Below are 20,681 nucleotides of genomic sequence, written 5' to 3'. Positions count from 1 at the left end.
AGAAACCGACAGATAGATCTAGAGGATTTAGCTTGGTTACATTTGGAAGCAAAGAAGAGCTTGATACAACGATCGAAGGAATGAACGGCCGAACACTCAACGACCGTCAGATCACTGTTAACGAGGCTCAAGCTCACGACAGTGGTGGTGGCGGTGGTGGCTTCCGTAGTGGGTGAAAATTAAGTGAGGAAAGAGAGAAACTAAAAAAAGAAAGTAATGAAGAGGGCTCACGTGCCACTGCTTTACAATAGCATTATCGTACATCGGATTTTTTTGAACATTTGTGTTAATTAAAATATTCTAAAATATTTAAAATCATATCTTGATTTGAAATCAAATGAATGTTTAAACCTATGTATTGTATTATTTTAAGCACAACTAGGAAGATTAGATTAAAAGATTTGAGTCAAGTACATCCAGATTAGCAACCAACCAAATACTTCCTCCATCCCATATTACTTAACACGTTTCTCATTTTCGTACAAAAGCATTGTTCGAGTTTAAAAAAAAAAGGGGTTAAGAGGGTTTGAACCCCAAACTTCCTTGTAAGGGAATATAAAGACATCACCAAAAACAACCATTGGGCTGCACACTAACATGGCATGATATTTTGCATAAATATTTTATTTAACGCTTTTTAAATTCTTTTATCTTAGTCCCCTATTTAAAACGAAAAGGGGTTGGAGAGGGTTCGAACCCAGACTTCCTTGTAAGGGAGTATAAGGACGCGGACCAAAAAATATCACCGGGCTGCACGCTTACACAATGCTATATGATGCGAAATTATTATATTTAACCCATTTTTATTTTATTTTTTTAAAAAAAGAACTTCTAATTTTTTTAAAAAAAATTCACTGGATTCAATGAACCCACTTGAACCCAACCTGTATCCGCCACTGGGGACCGCTAATAGAAAAAAAAAATCTATACTCTTTGGACCACAAACCTCAAAACCTAATTAAATCCTATCACTTACATTATTTCTCTCCTCAATACCCCACTTCCTCCACTTTTTTATTTTTTACAATTTTAAAATAAAAACAATCCTTTATATAATAAACAAATGTTTTAAATGGGTCCACTAGTGATTTTTTTAAACTTTGTGTCCACCCCAACGTCTCAGATATTATGAGACGGAGGGAATATCAAACAATGATATAATGTAGGGGCCCTCCACTGGTGTTCTTGTCGGTGTGGTAAGCCCCAAAAACTTTTAAATTGCTTTCAATAAACAGATCTCATCCTTGAGATGATATTTTTCTCTTGAGTTTATTTTCTTTTTATGTTTCTATGGTAAGAGTTGAAGATCTAGGGTTTCATATTCTCTACAAGAATCCGGAGGACCTCATGAGTATTCTCACTCAAACAACTACGCATCCGTGGATTTCAAGCCGAATCAGTGCGAACTCACAGATTGTATTGCTTTAGATTAAGTTTTTTATAAAGGCGATTGTTAATCAATTCTACGATGTATTTAGTTTTAAGGTGTGTATTTGTGTTGGAATTCTTGATTTCTTAAGAATTATATGTAAGTGCCGTTTGGTTTTATGTTATTAATGAAATCTCTTTTTCTTCTTGTCAAAAAAAAAAACACACACACACACAATGATATAATACTCCATTTCTTTACAATTAATGAAAGATATATAAGAATATCAAAAGAGATTTTAATATAAATTGTGATCATTGTAAAATAAAAAATAATTTTAAGGATCAAAAATTTCTTTTTAACAACAAAATTGTCAGGTAAATGAAATATTTGAAGTTTCATTATTATTATTATTTTTACAAGAAGAAAAGGGATTTCATTAATAAAATATAGCCAAACAACACTTACATATTATTCCTAAAAAAATCAAGAATTCCAATATAAGTACACACCTTAAAACTAAATAAATCGTAGATTTGATTAATAATCGTCTTAATAAAAAAAAACTTCATCTAAAGCAATATAGTATGTGAGTTCGCACTGATTCGGCTGAAAATCCACTTATAGAGATTATGAAACCCGAGATCTTCAATTTTCACCAAAAAAAACACAAAAAGAAAATAACCCCAAGAGAAAAACAACCATCACAAGGATGATCTGAGATCTATTTATTGAAAGTAATTAAAAGGTTTTTAGGGCTTACCACCGGTAAAAATACCAATGGAAGCCCCTACAAAGATTCACAACTAAGACCAAGCGGAAAAGAGATGGAGAGAAAAGGGAGAAGAGAGAAGGAAAACAATCAAAGAAATTGGAAAAACCTAGCAATGGAGGCTGGGAAAACCCTCCCAATTAGAAAACCTAGAGGGAACGAAAATTACTCCCTCTGAAGTGGGGCATTATTATCTCAAGGGAAGACCCTAAAAAAAACTCCTCTATTAATTTGGAAGGTGTGAAAGGTGTCACATTCGAAGATGGTGAAACATTTGATGACTTTATTAGTGAGTAACCCTAGCATTGTCCAGGTTGCTACTTTTGTATTTGTGCAGTTGCTAATATTTAATAACAATATAAGACATTTAATTCAATAGATTGTAATTCATATGTGTTTTCAAAACTTTTGTAGTATAGTATTAATTTGTGTGGAAAATTAGAGCATAAGTGATAATTAGCATATAGATGGTTTAACAAATGTTTTTTTTTTCTTAAGAGGTTGAATGTTAATTGAATAATAATTAGTCTAGATGGTTAAATAATGATTTTTCATCTAAGAGACTGAGTGTTCAATCATTCTTATCCATGGAATAATATTGTTGAAACAATATGAAGTATTGTTGCTTGCGTGGATGATGTGACATATTGAATATTTACTTTTTAATAGAAACTTAACTTGAAACCTCAAAGTGGTTTGGACCTTTTTATCGCCAGTTTTTAAAATAATGATAATTCAAATAAATTTTTTCCTCTCCAAGGTTCTTCTAAATAAACGTTTCATAGGTGGAAATTTGGCTATTTCTGACACTTACTTTTAGTTTTTTTATGTTTATGTTACTGAATTCAATAAAACTACACTATTAAAACTACACTATTTGAACTTTTGAAGGTAGTAAGTACCCCTATAGAGTGTTTGAGCGTAGTAAGTGTCCCTGTGGTGGGCTCTGTTTCTGTTTTTTTTTTGTTTTTTTTTTTAGTTTAGTGTGGTACAAGTTGTTTCATGGGTAAAGATTTGTACGGAATAAAAAAGGAGGTTAATCTTTCGACTACAACAAGATGATAGACCCTCTCGTCGAAGAAGGTGGTAAATCACAACGACAACAACGATCGTAGCTTTGTTGAAAGGATGTTTTCATTTGTTTCAATTGTCAGGAGTGTTTATTATATTTAAATCTCTTTGTAGATGTCATATGAATTTTTATTTACGAATCAATCTTTATTAAAAAATAAATAAATTTAATTACTCCTTTTGTGTTTTTTTTAAAGTGTTTTAATTTGACCAGCACATAGTTTAATCAGCTTGAATAACTTAAGAGGTAAGTAAAATAGCTGGGTTTAATAGTTTATTGAAAATTATTGTATGTGAGGGGACGAAATAATAATGAAAAAGTAGTATGGAGTATTGAGTTTGAGTAGGGATCATGAGAAGAGTGAGATACTATTAAAATTTACTTGTAGCTTTTTACCAAAAAAAAAGTGTGTCACACTTAAAAAAATACGACCATATTTGACAGGTTTAACACTTAAAAAAACACGAAGGAGTAATTATTATTATTATTATTATTATTATTTTATTTTTTTTATGAATATATCATATGAACTTTCAAAACCAAAAAACTTAAAACCACAACTTGTAGGCTTGTAGCTCAACCCATACCCCGTGTTTAGAGGTGTCAAAATTTGACCCGATCGATTCAACCCGATATTCAATTCAGATTTCAATTAGCATGGGCACAATGATTTAACATGATTCAAGTTTGAAATAAGACTCGACCCGATTTAAACACCTAAATTACACACTTCCACCCGTGGGTTCGAACGGGCACGAGCCGATGACTCAATAGGCAATCGTGCCCGGCTCAGCCCATAGCCCCATACCCATTCTTCTCACCCCCCTCCCCTTCTCCCCTTCTCTGATAAAAGAATTGTAAAACCCCCCAAAATCTGACATCTTTCCCTCTCTTTCTCCCCTCTTCCCTCCCTTCTAACAAACAACTCTCTTCTTACCTTATCTTCACTCTCACCCTTCTCCTTTCTCCCCAAAATCCCAGGAATTTCAACAACACCTAGAAATGAAATCAAATCAAAATCAAGCCATTGTTACCTACCGAGCAATTCCAGGCCTTGAAACTTGCAATGTCACTTCTTCTCCAATCGAAATGGCTGATTTTAAACGCCCCCATTTCAAACCCAAATGTTTCAACAATGGTTTTGCTTGTCTTTCAATGGCGGCCAAGAAAGAGGAGAGAGAATTAAAACCCACTACTACCCAGTTGCTCGAACACCCTCTTGCTTTGCTTGCGCTTGTTCCTAGAGATGCTGCGCTTTTCGCCGCTGGCGCTATTGCTGGTGCTGCTGCCAAGACTTTCACTGCTCCTCTCGATCGAATTAAGCTTCTTATGCAGGTTATTTCTTGTTTTTGTTTTTTGAAATTTGGAAATTTTGGCAAGAAATTGTACCCAACTTTAGAATTTTGGTTCAATTATGATATTCAATTTCTTTGTTTGTTTGAATAATTTACAATTTAATTTATCAAAGGTTTACTACATGAAATTCATCAAATTCGAATTGGATTAAATTGTGATAATATTTGGTTCCGTAATAAACTAATAATATACTTGTCAGAACATAATTTTTTTTTTTCTTTTTTTTTTTTTGGGGATTGTAGCTGTAGCTTTAGAAAATGCAATGGAAATTTTGGTTTGTTTTTGTCGGTGCCTTCAAAAAAAAGGAAAAAAATATAAATAAAAAATTGTTTATGGTTGGATTATATATGGTAGCATAAATACTCAAGATAATTGTTATCTAGAATGTTATTCAGTGCATTCGATTCATTGTCCATAAGATGTGACTATGTTTTACGCTGGCTGCCACAGAAAGTTATTCAGTACATTAATTGATTAATATATACAAGTATTTAATTTAATTTAACTGTAAATTAATCTATGCCTTTTTCACTTGTTGACTTATGGAAATATATACAATTGTACGTTCATCAAAGCGAACTGCTTGAAATTGTCGTTACATGTATTATACACTCGGGTGTATCTGTTGGATGTTTCTAGTAACCCATCCTAATGAGCATAAAAATAGTTTGGGGTCAATGGTGAATGGACTCTCTCAAATTTGGAGCATAAAAATTTTGTCAAGTTTGCAAGTATTTGGCTGTTTTTCTTATATTGTGGCATGCCTCTAACCTGCCACCTTTATGATACAGTATGAATATATGATCTAATGGTAGGTGTGTCTTGTGGCCGTTCTTTGGGGCCCATTCTATTCATTTGTTTATTTAATCACGTGGGGGTAATGGACTAATGGTAGGTGTTACGTGAGGGCATGACAATATCTTATTGCTCAGATTAATTATTTGAAATTGATTGTAAACTAATCTTGTCATTTTCCTAATGAACAGCCAGTTCGGGATAGAAATATATAATATGTATGTTTTAATCATCCTTTTTGTGCAATTTTGATGTTTAACATGTATTATTGTTGCTTCCAATTAAGTAGTTTCGTGAGCCCCCGTTCTGCTTCCTATGTATAGTTGTATTACCTGTATACGTTAAGTACAATCTTAATCCACATGTCTCTTATCTCTAACAAAGCAACAACGCCTCAGTCCACTATCATATTAAATGTTTTATCTAGTGATCTGTACCTATTGTGAAATGTAAATGAACTTTTGTCGAATGCATTAGATGGCAATCGAAAGTGTTATTGGAAAGAAAATATAACCTTATTATTAATAAATTGTAAGTAATGGTGATCAGAAAAATATTATGTTGTAAAATACCTGACTATTTGGTGAGGAATTTATAAAATGAGCACAGTAGACGAGGAAAACGCTGGTAATTCATTGCCTTTTGATTATCTTGAACCATTTTGTTTCTGAAGCTAACCTGGCATCCATAGATTCAGTAGTGGGTGAAAGGTTTTACTTTCCTTCTGACAAAACCAATTGATTTGCTAATTAGTCACACTTCAGACAATTGATACTTGTATCCTGTCCTACATCTTTATTGTGTCAATTTAATGCAAAGATTTATCCACCGTGTTTAACACTTCATTAACATGTTTACTGGATATATGTAATCTATATACAAACTTGTTCCTCCTTTTTATCTGTATGTCCTGTGGAGTATGTTATGTCCATCTGCCACTAGCGCACCACTTTCATTTTTCTGCTTTTAACTGTTTATTGATGTTGGGCTAAGAGTTTATGATGAAATTGTTTGTGAAAAGGTCATTTAAAGTGATAATTTTGTGCTGTATGCATGTACTACGAGTTTATGTTTTAGCAATGAATTACATCTTAATCAATTCACATTCATGTATGGTTGAAATTTGAATATCTTATTACTGAAATGCTAGTTTGCTTACAATTGATGTTTACCTGCTTATATGCCATGCAGACTCATGGAGTGCGAGTAGGCCAAGAAAGTGCAAAAAAGGCTATGGGATTTCTTGAGGTTTGTCAGCTTTTGTTAGTTATACTCAGTGTAGTGTTTATACAATAGCTTTCCTTTTGGTTAAGTCATCATCGTTAGTATGGAATTATGGATTTCAGAAGCATTCCGCTAGAGAAGAGTATAGCATTTTACATAATTATGAGAGGCTTATTTTGAAAATATTACATGGCATATGGCTTATTGAATTTCAAACTACTGCATTGTACAAGAGTACATGCTGTTCAGTCTGTATATGATGATTTGTAAATTGTGGAGTATTATATTGCTGCAATTCCCAAGTAATTGACATTTGTAACTTCGTTGGCTGGGTTCTTGAGGTTGAAAAGAGGTGGTATTTTAGCATTTATGGCTTCTGTTACAGAGAGAGTTATAGAGGTTGTTCTGCTGTAAGATTGTGTTGTTTTCTTAAGTCAGGGACAAGCTGCTCATTAAACTATGGTCCTCTTCCTTTTCCTTTTCTAGACACAGTGTCCATTATCCAGCACATCATTACCTGTCCATCCACTTTAATTTTATGATACTATAATTATAATTTGACAGCATTTTTACTCTTGTTTTACTGCTATTGGTGAACCTTTTAATCTGCAGATGAGTCATGCATTAAGAATTGCTGTTGTGGCTTATGTATACAATTCAAGGAAATATGCTGTTAACTTTCTTAGATCATTTGTGGACACCTCCACGGCTTTGTTTAGGTTGACCATTTGGCTGAGATCATTTATGATAAAGGCCAAGTTTTGGAAATTGGATGTTATATTCTTCAACATGTTTGCTAAATTTCTAAATTTGGACTGTCTTGTTCCTCTTGATTTTCTTCTGCACTACATCTTGTTTTGGTTGAGAGTTGGGATGAGAGTTTCATCCCTTAAAATTCTCATACATGGTTGTTTTGATGCAAAATTGTCCCATATACAAACTGCTTTAAGATCCTCATGCATAAGAACTAGTCAGTTGATTTGAAAAGAGATGTTCTTAGGACTCTAAGCAATTGGTCTCATAGTACTCTGTAGTCATTGTGGGTGCATTTGGATTATCAAGTGTCTATCTGATTATCTTGATTGCTTGTGCTGCTTGTGGAAGACAGAGGATAATCTTTACTTGACAACTGTGGTTCTATCCCTCTCAAATCATTTTCGCAAAGTAATGAGGATCTGCTCAAACCGCCTCAAAGTTATTTTCTGTTTGATGCTTCAGCCTTTAATATGTTTTCTAACATTTACTTTCGAGCCATACATATTGACAAAGATACTGCTGTACAGAGAGACAACTTCCGTATAGAGTTAGTAACTTCATTTGTTTTAGAGAATTTTTGACTTAGAATACTGACTCATCTTGACATTGTTGGTCATTATGACCTGTCAGAATATGGGCCATATATTCTTCCTCTCTTTCTTCTATACACATGTTTGAACCTCGGCTGTAAGATCCTATGCACACTAATAGAATTGCTAAGCTCTTGTAATAAGAAGACTTGTAAATTATCACCAAATCTTTTGCACTGATGCAAAGTTTGCTTAATAGATGGATTCTCTGGAAGATAGTTCTTGGTATTTTTTCTGATCCTTGTAAATTGGATATAGTGACTCGTTATGAGGTATGACAAGCTGAAAAGAATTTGTGATAAATATATGGGATCTTAAATAATATGAATAAGATGGAGATGGTGACGCTAGGTTTGACATGCACATCAATGCTATCCTAATGCCTTAAAAGTTGCTTATGCTTTAGATGGGCTAAGCGAGGTTGAATGTATAACTGCTTACAACCTTGAGCCCTTTCGGCCTTACCTGAGTTACCCCGGCAATAAAGGAGAGGTTTCCATTTTATCCTTAATTTAGTGTGCAACTTACTTTTTTACTTCAATAAAGGAATCCGTACTGAATGAGTTATTATGTCTAGAGCTTTAGTCCACTATAATTGAAAGTCAAAGAAGCCTTGACAAGTTTCATAGCTAAAACTGTGAGTTTTTTTTATTACTGTTTGCGCTAATATGGTGTATCCTGGTACAAAATCTATTTGGAATTTTGTATTATGGTTTTTACCAGGCCAATATTGGAAACAGGGATGTTTTAAGATGAGTTTAGTTTGAATGATTCAAGTTATTCCTCCTCTTGGGAACTGGAGAGTGGAGACCTTGTTTCACCTGCTAATTCATTAATTCTCTGAATTGTATTCTTCAGGCAATAACTGTGATTGGAAAGGAGGAAGGTGTTAGAGGATACTGGAAAGGAAACCTTCCTCAGGTTTTAACTTTGAAATTAGCTGTTGCTTTATTACCCTATCACTATAGTTGCCTTTTTCTGATGCAATTAGTTAAATATGTGTCTTTTACAGGTTATACGGATCATACCCTACAGTGCTGTACAACTATTTGCTTATGAGAGCTACAAGGTGATACTTGAACTTTCATGGTCGTTGTAGTCAATGGTCTTTTCAATTGCTTGATATACCTTATACTTGGGTCCTTCAGAAACTTTTTCGTGGAAAGGATGAGGAATTATCAGTTTTGGGAAGGCTAGCAGCTGGTGCTTGTGCAGGCATGACTTCAACCCTTGTGAGTTAATTCAAGTTTTTGGATCTCTAAATTTTATGTACTAGCTGTTGAATGTATCCTTACTCTCTTCACTTAATGATTTTTCCCTTGTCATATCAATCACCCTTTGAACTATGTATTCCTCTATAAATTTATATAATCTACAATGAACTTTTGAAGAGATTATGCATCAAGAACTCAAATGAATGACTACTAGTTTGTTTTCTTAAAATTTGGAGGTCCTGTGAAAAGATAGTCAATGCAAACTAAGACTTGATTTTGTATATCTCTTTTTAGGTGACATATCCCCTAGATGTCCTGAGGCTAAGATTAGCAGTTGAGCCAGGATACAGAACCATGTCTCAGGTAAGCCGGCTGAGCTGTTAGTGTTCGTATGGGTAGGTTAAATTTCAAATATCTAAATCCTTCACGGAATTTTCAGATAGCCTTAAGCATGCTAAGGGAGGAAGGCATTGCGTCTTTCTACAATGGTCTTGGACCTTCTCTTATTGGAATAGCACCTTACATTGCTGTGAATTTCTGCGTTTTTGACTTGTGAGCTTACTCTTTTGCTGGTACTCTCTTTTTGCAATCGTTATGGAGACTAAAATCACAGTTTGCAGTTAACATGTGATGTCACTCCTTTTGAACTATCAGGGTGAAGAAGTCCTTGCCAGAGAAGTACCAGAACAGGCCTGAAACATCCTTGGTTACAGCTCTGGTGTCAGCTACACTTGCAACACTTACATGCTATCCTCTAGATACGATTAGAAGACAAATGCAAATGAGGGGTACACCATACAATACAGTTCTTGATGCCTTTTCAGGTGCATTTTTTAATATCTTTACATTTTAAAATCTGTCCATTGTGATGGACAGTTATTGACATTTTACAGTGTCATATTTGTGGGGCATACGCTTGCAGTTTCTCAATTTGGTATGTGGATTGATACATGATATGGGGAGAACATAACTTTATTTGTCCACTATTAAAATCAGACATGATCATGAGAGTGTTTTTTAAGCAAGAAATGCTGGCTAGATCCGAGTTTCAGACAGTAATGGATAATATTAATATAATATGTTTTTGGTTTAGTCTGTGTCTGCTGTGAATTTGTTACATATTTTCATATTGGTTATAAACTCAGTGAGCTTAACTTTTATTATGTACTTGTGATATATTATGTTCTTGAATGTTTGATTTGTGAATCGGTGTAGATGATGCCAGTTGTGTGGCTCCAAGGTTTCTAATTTTCTGTTGTTTGTAATGGAAAAGTGATCTATGGTCACGATGCAATACTATTTGACCATGATTTGTGTTATTAGTCTACTTGGGAACTTACGGAGTTGCAGGTGATCATAGTTTGGTTTCCCATAAACAAATTGAGTTTACTATTTTGCTGAATCATTTAAAATGTATTCTGTAATGTCCATCTTGTCACTAAGCTAAGTAATATTCATTGGCTATTTTTCCTCATTTATGTTAATACTACTGCCCCAATTGATGCTCTTCGATTTCTTTGCATTGTGAAGGAATTTTGGAGCGTGACGGCTGGGTTGGACTCTATAGAGGTTTTCTCCCCAATGCTTTGAAAAATTTACCCAACAGCAGGTATGTCTTAACCTATGCCCATATTCTTCTTCCTTTTGTGTTGCACTCAACATCTCCTTGAAATGCTCTACCTCGTAGCAATTTATACCCATGCGGCCTGTTTTGTAGCAGTATTGGTAATGAATTTAAATGCATTTTTTGTTAAAGGAAGTCCTTTGCCAATCTTCATGGCAATAGAACTTCATCCCCAAATATGTGCTTATATTGCCCTCGTAAATTTTAATTACCACAATGTGGGTATTTTATTTTATTAGCTGGAATCTTCCAGCTTTGCACTGCTAATTCATATCTGGGATTTGATTAAATTTGAGATCAGTTACTCTGGCTCCCCTACAAAATGTTGATAATATCCCAATGTTTTCTGGTTGCAGTATTCGACTGACCGCCTTTGATACTGTCAAGAGTCTAGTTGCTGCAAGTGAGAAAGAGTTTCAGAGTATTGTTGAGGGAAACCGTAAGGAGGCAAAAGCAAGTTCAGCTCATTGAAAGTTTGCTGGCATAGTCTCAGTACCAATTTTGTAGCTAATTCTTTTGTGGATAATTTTTTCGCCAGTATTACACGTAGTGCAGTACTAGAACAGGTTGTGAGCCCATTTTGCTTTGTTTTTAATGTAGATTGTGCAAAAGGTTTCTTCCTTTTTGATCCAAGTAGGGACTAGGAAAAATCATGGGAAATTCCTCAGTAGAATCCAACAGGCTTGTCATAGTAATGAGTTACCAGTCTTATGAAATTTTCTTGGAATTTTATTAGTGAAATGCAACTATGCAAGCAACATTATTTTGTACTTAAAAGAAATGTTGTTTTTGTACCCCTCCCCGAGATTAAAGCTTAAATTTTCTTGTTTTTCATACTGTCAAACACCTAAACATTTACATTCATCTGAATAAACTTTCCTGAATTCCAGAGAAAGGGAAAACGCCTTAAAGTTCGAGTTTTTATAGGCTAAAAATAAAGTCGAGTTAGATTATTTTTAATTGGCTATAAATGAAGTTCTACATATATTGTTAACCCTAAATAAAAATTGTTTAAACTGTCAATAATTTTTCCAAAATATCTTTCATTAGAAATAGTGAAGGCTCTTCTATATGTTACAACTACATAAAAGGGGGTTCATATTGTCATATTGTCATATTGAGCTAGCTTTTGACAAATGCTTCGCACAATGTTCATAAACTGCCTCATCAGTGCACCTTAGACGATGCCAACTTTGAACTTCTCTCCAAGTGAATAGGTGATACATCCTCCTCAATGGATGTTTAAGTGCAACATGATATCAAAGAAAGAGGATGGAATATACATTTCAAAATGATCACCAAAAAATATACGAAGTACATTTCAAAATGAGATAAAGTTTCAACTAATTAAGCTATTCGGTAACCCCTTATTAAGTTCCTCCAAGTTAATTACCTTGCTATAGATAGCATTGAAAAATACACAAAGCTCACATAATTTGATTATATATTTGTAAATCATTGTATTGGCTACATTTTTTATGTGTATCTTTGAATGTACTACATTCAATTCGTATAAACTTGTATGTTATACTCCCTCCGTTACGAATTACTCACAACAAACTAGCTGGAAGATTGCGGACTCATTGGCAAAATATTGAAGCACGATTAATGAAAAATAAGGGCATACAATTAAGTATTAATCCAACAAAAAAAAAAAAAAGAATTCAAGGTTCTTAACCCAACAACTTGAATTCACGAACCACCATCACCACCTAGCACCACGAAACCACCCTACACCATCATCTAGCACCACGAAACCAGCCACCACCACCAACTAGCACCATGAAACCACCTAACACCACCACCTAGCAGCGCAAACCAACCACCCAACAGCACGAAACACCGAACCCACCACAACCCAACAACATGAACAACCACGCACAACCCAGCAGCACGAACAACTACAACCCTCCATCACCCACAAACCCAAAACCCACAACCCACGAACCTGGAACCACCATTATAATATTACATCCGACGAACCCTAAACCTAGAACCCACAACCCAAAACTCGAACCCAGAACCCCAGAACTCGAACCCAGAACTCAAACCCAAAACCCCAAAACTTGAACCCAGAACCCAAAAATTTGACGGATTGAATGAAAATGACAAACTAATGCCTTCTCTATCATCAATTAAAGCTTTAATTGGTCAAATTTAACCATCAAAACTCTAGGTCTAGAGTTTTTCATAGTTAAATTTGACCATAAAACCTTCAAATATATTCTTCATCGACAATGACGAAACAACAACAAGAAGAGGAAGAGAGATAAAACGGAAGTGGCCACAAGCAAAAGGACATCGACAGTGACTTTTGGCGGCGGCGGTGGTCTCCATAGAATATTGCGGTCGAATTGAGGGGAGATGAACAAATAGAGAAATTTCTAGGTTGATTAAGAGAGACTAGAGATTGGTGGTGGTGGTTGCCAATGAAGATGGGTATGAATTTAGATGGAGGAGCCCTAGTTGATCTCAGAGATTAACAATTTAATTTATCTCCTCTCACAACTTTATAGCTTTATATGTTGAAATCTGTGTCATTTTATTATTTTACTTTTATCATTTAAAAAATAAAAGAAAATGAATAAATTATGAGAGGAGATTTATTCACATCATTTATCTCAGAGATCAACTCGAATTTACCCATTTAGATGGAAGGGGAATCATTTTGGTGGAAATAATTATGTTTCTCATTTATCTCAGAGATCAACTCGAATTTACCCATTTAGATGGAAGGGGAATCATTTTGGTGGAAATAATTATGTTTATCAATGTTAGGGTTTAAGTTAATCAATGGCACATACATGTCCATGTTTGATCTCTATGAATGATGCGAGGATTACAGTTCATATGGCGATATTCAAGTCCATAAGACATTTCAATGACTATCTTATGTAGAGATAATCAATCTAACTATGTGCTTCCATCAGCTACTTTTACCATTAAGTCTTGCAAACTAAGCTATAATTATTCTTGTACTCGTACACAAGTAAATAATAGTTTTGTTGTGGAACATGAGCAAAGAGAGGTAATGCGGTGCCTTATTCTTCCTACAGTTTGTATCTGCGACTTGAGTGCACGCATATTACTCTATAAAGTTTCAGTATCTTCTTCACAGAGCTCCGCAGCCTCCGTAGGCAATCCCTTTATTGCAACCATCGTGCCATTGCTTCTTGGCAACTCTGCTTTATATACTTCACCACATCCACCTCTCCTTATCAACTCTAAATTTGACAAACCATCTTCTTCTTCCAAAAAAAACAAGTTCCTTTTCATTCTTATTAAGTCTAATAAAGATTTTCATTGGTTGCTCACCCGTTTTCAAAGGCCGCTCTTTTCTACCATCATATAGCATATCTAGGTTAATTCTCACAAATAATACAAATATCGTCATGCCTACAGCTCCCGCTATTCCTTCGACTAGAAATCAAAGTAGTCACACTGAGAGCTTCTGGTGTTTGTAGTGGCCATTATTAAGAAACTAATATACTAATTTGAAGCATTAAACTAAACAAATAGACGCACTAGGTAAGCTTTAATTTGGTGTGGAAGGGAACTTTATTCTAAAGCCACACTTGTACTTGGGTAACTGATTTGATCCAACATGCAACAAATATCATGACTATTAGGCCTTTGTTCAAGGCATTATGGGTGCAATAGTATGCAATTTTTAGTACTTGAAGCATGTGCTCTTCATACCTATTACCCGTTAGTGAAGGATCAATTGCTCTTTTTGGATCTTCCGAAGACATAATATTCTTCATCCATATCTTCATGTCCACCATTCTTGTTTCTTAAAAGAAATTATCTTTCAATGGCTTTTCAATCACAAAACTTCCAAGAATCACCCCAAGGCTGTATACATCACATTTATCTATCAAGTGACAACTCTCAAAATACTATGGAGCCATGTGTACCGTAATGTACAGGTAGCAACTGAAAATGATATGTGAGGGTTATCAATTAACATTTCTTTTTCTAGTCCAAACTCTGCAATACGAGGCTCCATGTCATTGTTAAGAAGAATGGTATGTGGCTTGAGATCTCTGTGAATGATACGGGGATTACAGTTCATATGGAGATTTTCAAGTCCATAAGCCTTTCCGACGGCTATCTTATGTCGAGATGACCAATCTAACTATGTGCTTTCATTGACTACTTTTACCATTAAGTCTTGCAAACTACCAAATTTAACGTACTCATACACAAGTATATTACAGTTTCGTTGTGGAACATGAGCAAGGAGAGGTGGCGAATTGCGGTGCCTTATTCTTCCTACAGTCTATCTCTGACAAAGTGCACACAAATTGCTCTATAAAGTTTTCATATCTTCTTCACAGAGCTCCACAAACTCTTTAGGCAATTCCTTTACATTCTTTATTGCAACCATCTTGTCATCACTCCTTAGCAACTCTGCTTTGTATACTTTACCACATCCACCTTTCTTATCAACTCTAAATTTGACAAACCATCTTCTTCCAAAAAAGCAAGTTCCTTTTCATTCTTAATAAGTCTATGGAAGATTGTCATTGGCCGCTCACCCTTTTTCGAAGGCCGCCCACTTCTACCGCCACATAATATAGCTACGCTCATCATAGGTTGTCGTACACCTATCAAAAATAAATTCCTAACAAAACCAACTAATAATGCAGTAGGGTAAGTAGGGTCGAATCCACAAGGAGATGTCTATCCAATCTAACTTCTAAGGTATGGAGAAACTAAACTATGTCACGAAATTGGGATAGAAAAGTAGTTCAAATTAAAATAGGAATAAAACAATTAATAAAAAGACCTAGGGTTATGGTTCACCATGTTTATAGTTCGAAATATATCAAGTATCAATAACAATTCAATCAATCAATCAATTATCTAGAGCAATTGCTAAGCCTACGGTCGGATCTTAACGCTCTCAATTCATCATATGCAGTACGGTTGCTAACATAATCAGAATTGCTAATTGTAGGGAAGCCCCTAAAAGTAAGATTTTTCAATTCAAACTCTTGTTAACAATAATTAATCAAACAATTGATCAGGTTACAAGATTAACAATAAAACACTATCATTTAGAGAAATCAATAATCAAAATATTAAAAACATCAAACAAGATTCATAATATAAACATGGATTCCCAAACCCTAGAAATAAACTACTCTAGCATGAAATAAATAATAAAAACTAAATCTAATAAAGAAAACATAATTAAAGTAAAGAATAAAATTACCTCTATAAATTAAAGTAACAAACAAGAAAAAACCATGGAGGAATCCATGGAATTGTCCATGAGAAACTAAAAAGAACGTAAAATGATAAAAGATATAAAAGGCCTAAGGGAAAAATAATATCCCTTGAATATTTATATTATCCTAAAACTAAATCTAAAGATAAATAAAATAAAATAAAATAAAATAAGAAAAATAGTAATCGCATAAGTCATATAACGATTGGTCGACTAAGGCGATAAATGGAATCGTATTCGATGAAGCTTGTGAAGGTGGGAAGACGAGTCCCATCACGAGCTGCTGCTGTGGACGGCCAAACCAGCGGCCGCTGGATATCCATTGGGCTAAGCAGAAGCTCGCTCGTGGCTGGGAGTGCCGAGCTGCGCCCGCTGGTTCGCAGGGTCGTCTTTCATGGGCTACATCTCACGTTTTAGGAAGCATATAGGAACATGTGACCTATCGTTGGAAATATCTTCAAGTCTAGTTTTCAAAGCAATTTGAATCGCTTCAATCCGATCTCTAAAACTCAAGGTATGATCAAAAGAGTGACCAAAGGTTTGTTTTGACACTTTGCAAACCTTCATTTTTCTTCGTTTCTAACTCAAATTCATTTCCGAAAAAAGTGCATAACTATCATTGTAGATGTTAGTTTCATTTTCCATGCATAAAATCCTCAGAGTCAACATCCACGTACATGAGATCTTCAATTAATAAACTCAATTCATCGACTTCCATCCAAATATCATCCTAATCAACTCCAAATACTACGAAAGCGTCCAAACGACTATGAAATCACCTGCAACATTAAGAAAAACACAAACGGAGCGTAATAGAGCACAAAATGGACAAATAATGCATTTGAGACCTAAAAAGCGACTAAAAGACCTAAAAGACAACAATAAACTTAGCATAAACATTCCTATAAATCATATATAAATGTGATTCAACAGCTCATCCTCTCAAATAATATATTAGCATATATCATCACGTTTATAGCTCTCACTAGTCCTCCGATACGAAATTCAAATAGTCACGCTCATAGGCGCAACCATGTTTAAAATAATGGGATCAATTAACTCCACTTATTAACTTTATTAAATCTGAATATTTGAAATCCGATCCCATTGTAAACACAAATTTTGAGTCTGCGAAATAGTCAAAATAAATGCAACAAATATAATTTTTATTAATATAACAAATTTGAGTACAATTTCTAATGTAATCCACTGATTTGATTTCCACGCTACGTCGTTAGATGACTCGATTTGTTGTAGTCGAAACTAGAATTCCTTGATAGAGGGCCGAAAGGCTTGATCTCGATCAAGGTTGGTCTTCTAGAATGGAACGGCACGTCCGGTGCTTGTTGTTCTTCTTCTAGTTCTTGAGATTGGTTTTTAGAGAAGTTTAGAGAGAGTTTTTGAGTAGAGAGGTTTTTTTTTGCAGAGAGGTTTTTCTCTGGATTTTTCATGTGTGTGAAATGAGGGGGGATAGCTCTATTTATAGAGTTCTCCCAAGCTAGGGTTTTAAGGTGACCACTAAATGGGCCTCATATCCATTTCCACCTCCTTTCATAAATAACCCATTTAAATTATAATCAAATCCAATTTGTTGGACTTTATTAATAATTAAATGAGTCTAACTAAAACAAATAACATGGGCCAAAGTAACCCAGATTAATTATTTAGTCAATATACCCGAGTCGACAATTTGACTTTGACCCAAACAATATGTAACGACACTTGATATAATTTTCGTGCCTACAAATTGCCCCCTCAAGATCGGTCACGGACACGATTTTGAAGTGTTTGATCGTGACCGGGCTCGAAGTTTGGTTGACCCGATAATAATTATCGAATAACCCCCTTTTTTTTTTTTTTTTTTTTTTTTTTTTTTTTTTTGAATTCTATCCTTTTTGTGGATAATTAATATGAAATTCACTTTTAACAATCTTGGTTAACAATCTTGGATATGATGTGATTATCAACTTCATTCTTGCCAAAATGATAATACAGACCATTCATTGCCAATGTGATAATATGGAAGACAAAACATATCTTTTAATTAAGATATACTTTGTGAACAACCAAAAAAAATCTATCTCATAAGAAATCAAACCAACTTGCCCACTTTATATTCACCTTGATTGAAGATAAATACTACGGAGTATGATAAACATCACTTCGTTGAGCTAACCGTAATATTTGAATAAGAATCAGAATCTGATATATATATCTCCAATTCCAATTTTATTAAGGATAGAATTAGACAGTTAAGACTGCAAATTATCTTCTTGGAGAGCAAGCTTCACCATTGGCTATATATATGACCCCTGACATGTTAGACGAATCACAAGTCATCATTGTCGAGCCATATTGAGCATCGTCAATCCCGGAAGCATCGACATATCGGCCAGACGCACCTCACACAACGATATTGTTGGAGCATTGACACCCATCCGACCCCTCAATTGGTTCGACATCAAGATCAGAAGTACAACATTGCCACCTCTGGTTTCATCTCGTCACGCGCGCTACAGAGCATCGACGCCTGAGTCTTTGACACGCCACGCCGGAGTTCACCATCGGAGTCTTGACCGCCTCACGTCGGAGCTGCATTCGGGCCCAGCCGCCACGGAATTTCGACCACCGCACGTTGGAGCAGCGTTTGAACCACGCCGCCACCGGAACTTCGACCACCGTACATCGGAGCTACGTTCAGCCTTGTGCCATCTTGATCGGACAAGAGTACATGGAACTTGATACTGGGTATGCTTCGAAACTTGCTTGAATTGCTTTAATAGCTCTTAATTTTGTGCTTCAATGGTTTTTGAGAAAGAAAATAAGCTAAATTGCTTTTTGAAATGAAAATACGGAGTGGTGAGAAAAGACATACATATCAAGGGGCATAAGAGACATTTCACATGAAATTTACCCATCTCTCTCCTCCTTTCTCTCACCCTCATGTGCTGAATTTAAGTGTACCAGTGGGTGATTAATAGTATCACTAGATGATCAAATAGTATCATTGAACATTCAGTGGTACTATATATTCATTCAATGGTACTATATGTTCATTCAGTGGTACTAACTACGTGTAGAAATAGTATCACTACATAGTCAATGATATTATATAAGCTTTCAGTGGTACATTTAAAACTGGTTCCACGTGCCCATCTCTCTCCTCCTTTTCTCCCACCCCCATGTGCTTTACAATACTTTTCAATATTTTAATGTTTGATATGTATTTGCACATACATATCAAACCTACATTAGTACTTCCTCGTGAGTAAAGCACCTCTTTATTAATGTCTGACACCACACTTTTTCTTGTTACTATTTTTTTTATTTATTGTTATTTTTATTATATTATTTTATAATAATATCATGATGATCATGATGAACTAACATTACAAACTAGCCACGTGATTTCTCTCTCTCTAATCATGATTTTCAAGCCACGGGACTTACTTCTTCTTATATATATATATATATATATATATATATATATATATATATATATATATATATATACATACATATATATATATATATATATATATATATATATATATATCTTTTTATTTTTATTATTATTATGATGATATTTTGATACCACCATGATTTATCACGTAAAGTCACACTTTTGCTTTAGAAACGTCATGGCGCAATTCAAGTTTGAAGGAGCACTCGAGGATGACTTCTTACGTGTGTCTAATAGAGCTGGGTCCAGATGGGATTCATTTTCCCACCTTTCGCCCTATGAATGGAGCTTTTGCAGAGAATTGGAAAGTGGAACATCCCTCAACAAGTCTAAAACACTGGTGGAAAGAGGTCTTCGAAGGGTCGAATAAGACGCCCAAAGAGGTACTCCAGTCATCGCACCATCGGTCATCTACAGAAGTTAAGGTATTGGACACACTCTCCGCACGCATATCTCGCAAGGAAGTCGCCAAATGGGGTTCGAAGTTACTCATTGGAGTTGAATTCTCACTCATACCTCAATACTGGGAATGGTTAGAGGACATATTGCAACACTTCAGACACATGCTTACAAATATCCTAGACGCTGTTTACGCCTTTATGTTCTGTTACGGATGCAACACTCCATATATGCAAGCTTTTTGTGAGATGTGGAGCTCAACGACCAACACACTACTTACTTCAGCGGGGCGAAATCTCGATCAGTTTGTGGGACTCGCACTATCTCAGCGGACTCCCAATAAATGGTTCTTTCTACGACGAGGTCGTCCCATCCGCCACGGAGTTAGAAAGGTTTGACTAGAACGAATCTTTGTATCTTCTTTATAATTGCAAGTACCTTTTCGCGGCTTATCAACACATTGCTGCAAAGTCTCGCGGAACTCACGTCAAATTTGATAGTTGGTGTAAATTTTGGTTTCGTGGTGCTTCGAGATATTCGACTTCTTCTGACGACAGAAAGGCTCATAAACTTCCCGTGCCTATGACCAGTTTTTCTACCGTGAGTGAGACTTTCCTATGGAACGATGATGTACACGAAGCTTTTACCATCTTAGGCATCCCCGAGGCGCACCGCAAACAAACCTATCTTGCCGCCTTTTTTTCTTGCTGGTTGTGCACTTTCGTCCTCCCATTGAAAGACTTAGGCTTCATTCGTCCAGGAGTATTCAAACCTGCATCTTCACTTGCAAGTGGTCACAAAATATCTTTGG

At 35.2% G+C, this 20,681-nt stretch overlaps 1 protein-coding gene across 1 annotated transcript; it reads left to right on the top strand.

Annotated features, from left to right (window-relative positions):
- The first annotated feature begins 4,081 nt into the window (after window positions 1-4,081).
- LOC145583202 (putative envelope ADP,ATP carrier protein, chloroplastic) lies at window positions 4,082-11,564 on the top strand. The gene is made up of 10 exons (XM_081640385.1): window positions 4,082-4,548; window positions 6,556-6,612; window positions 8,793-8,855; window positions 8,947-9,003; window positions 9,083-9,166; window positions 9,443-9,511; window positions 9,588-9,700; window positions 9,803-9,972; window positions 10,679-10,757; window positions 11,129-11,564. The coding sequence occupies exons 1-10, from the start codon at window positions 4,216-4,218 to the stop codon at window positions 11,241-11,243; spliced, it is 1,140 nt and encodes a 379-aa protein (XP_081496511.1). The 5' UTR covers window positions 4,082-4,215; the 3' UTR covers window positions 11,244-11,564.
- Window positions 11,565-20,681: the final 9,117 nt, after the last annotated feature.

The sequence above is a fragment of the Chenopodium album genome, chromosome 2, assembly GCF_948465745.1.
Source record: "Chenopodium album chromosome 2, dcCheAlbu1.1, whole genome shotgun sequence".
In the NCBI taxonomy this organism is placed as follows: domain Eukaryota; kingdom Viridiplantae; phylum Streptophyta; class Magnoliopsida; order Caryophyllales; family Amaranthaceae; genus Chenopodium; species Chenopodium album.
Note: the sequence above shows the minus strand (reverse complement) of the source record. Positions and strands in the feature narration are given on the sequence as shown.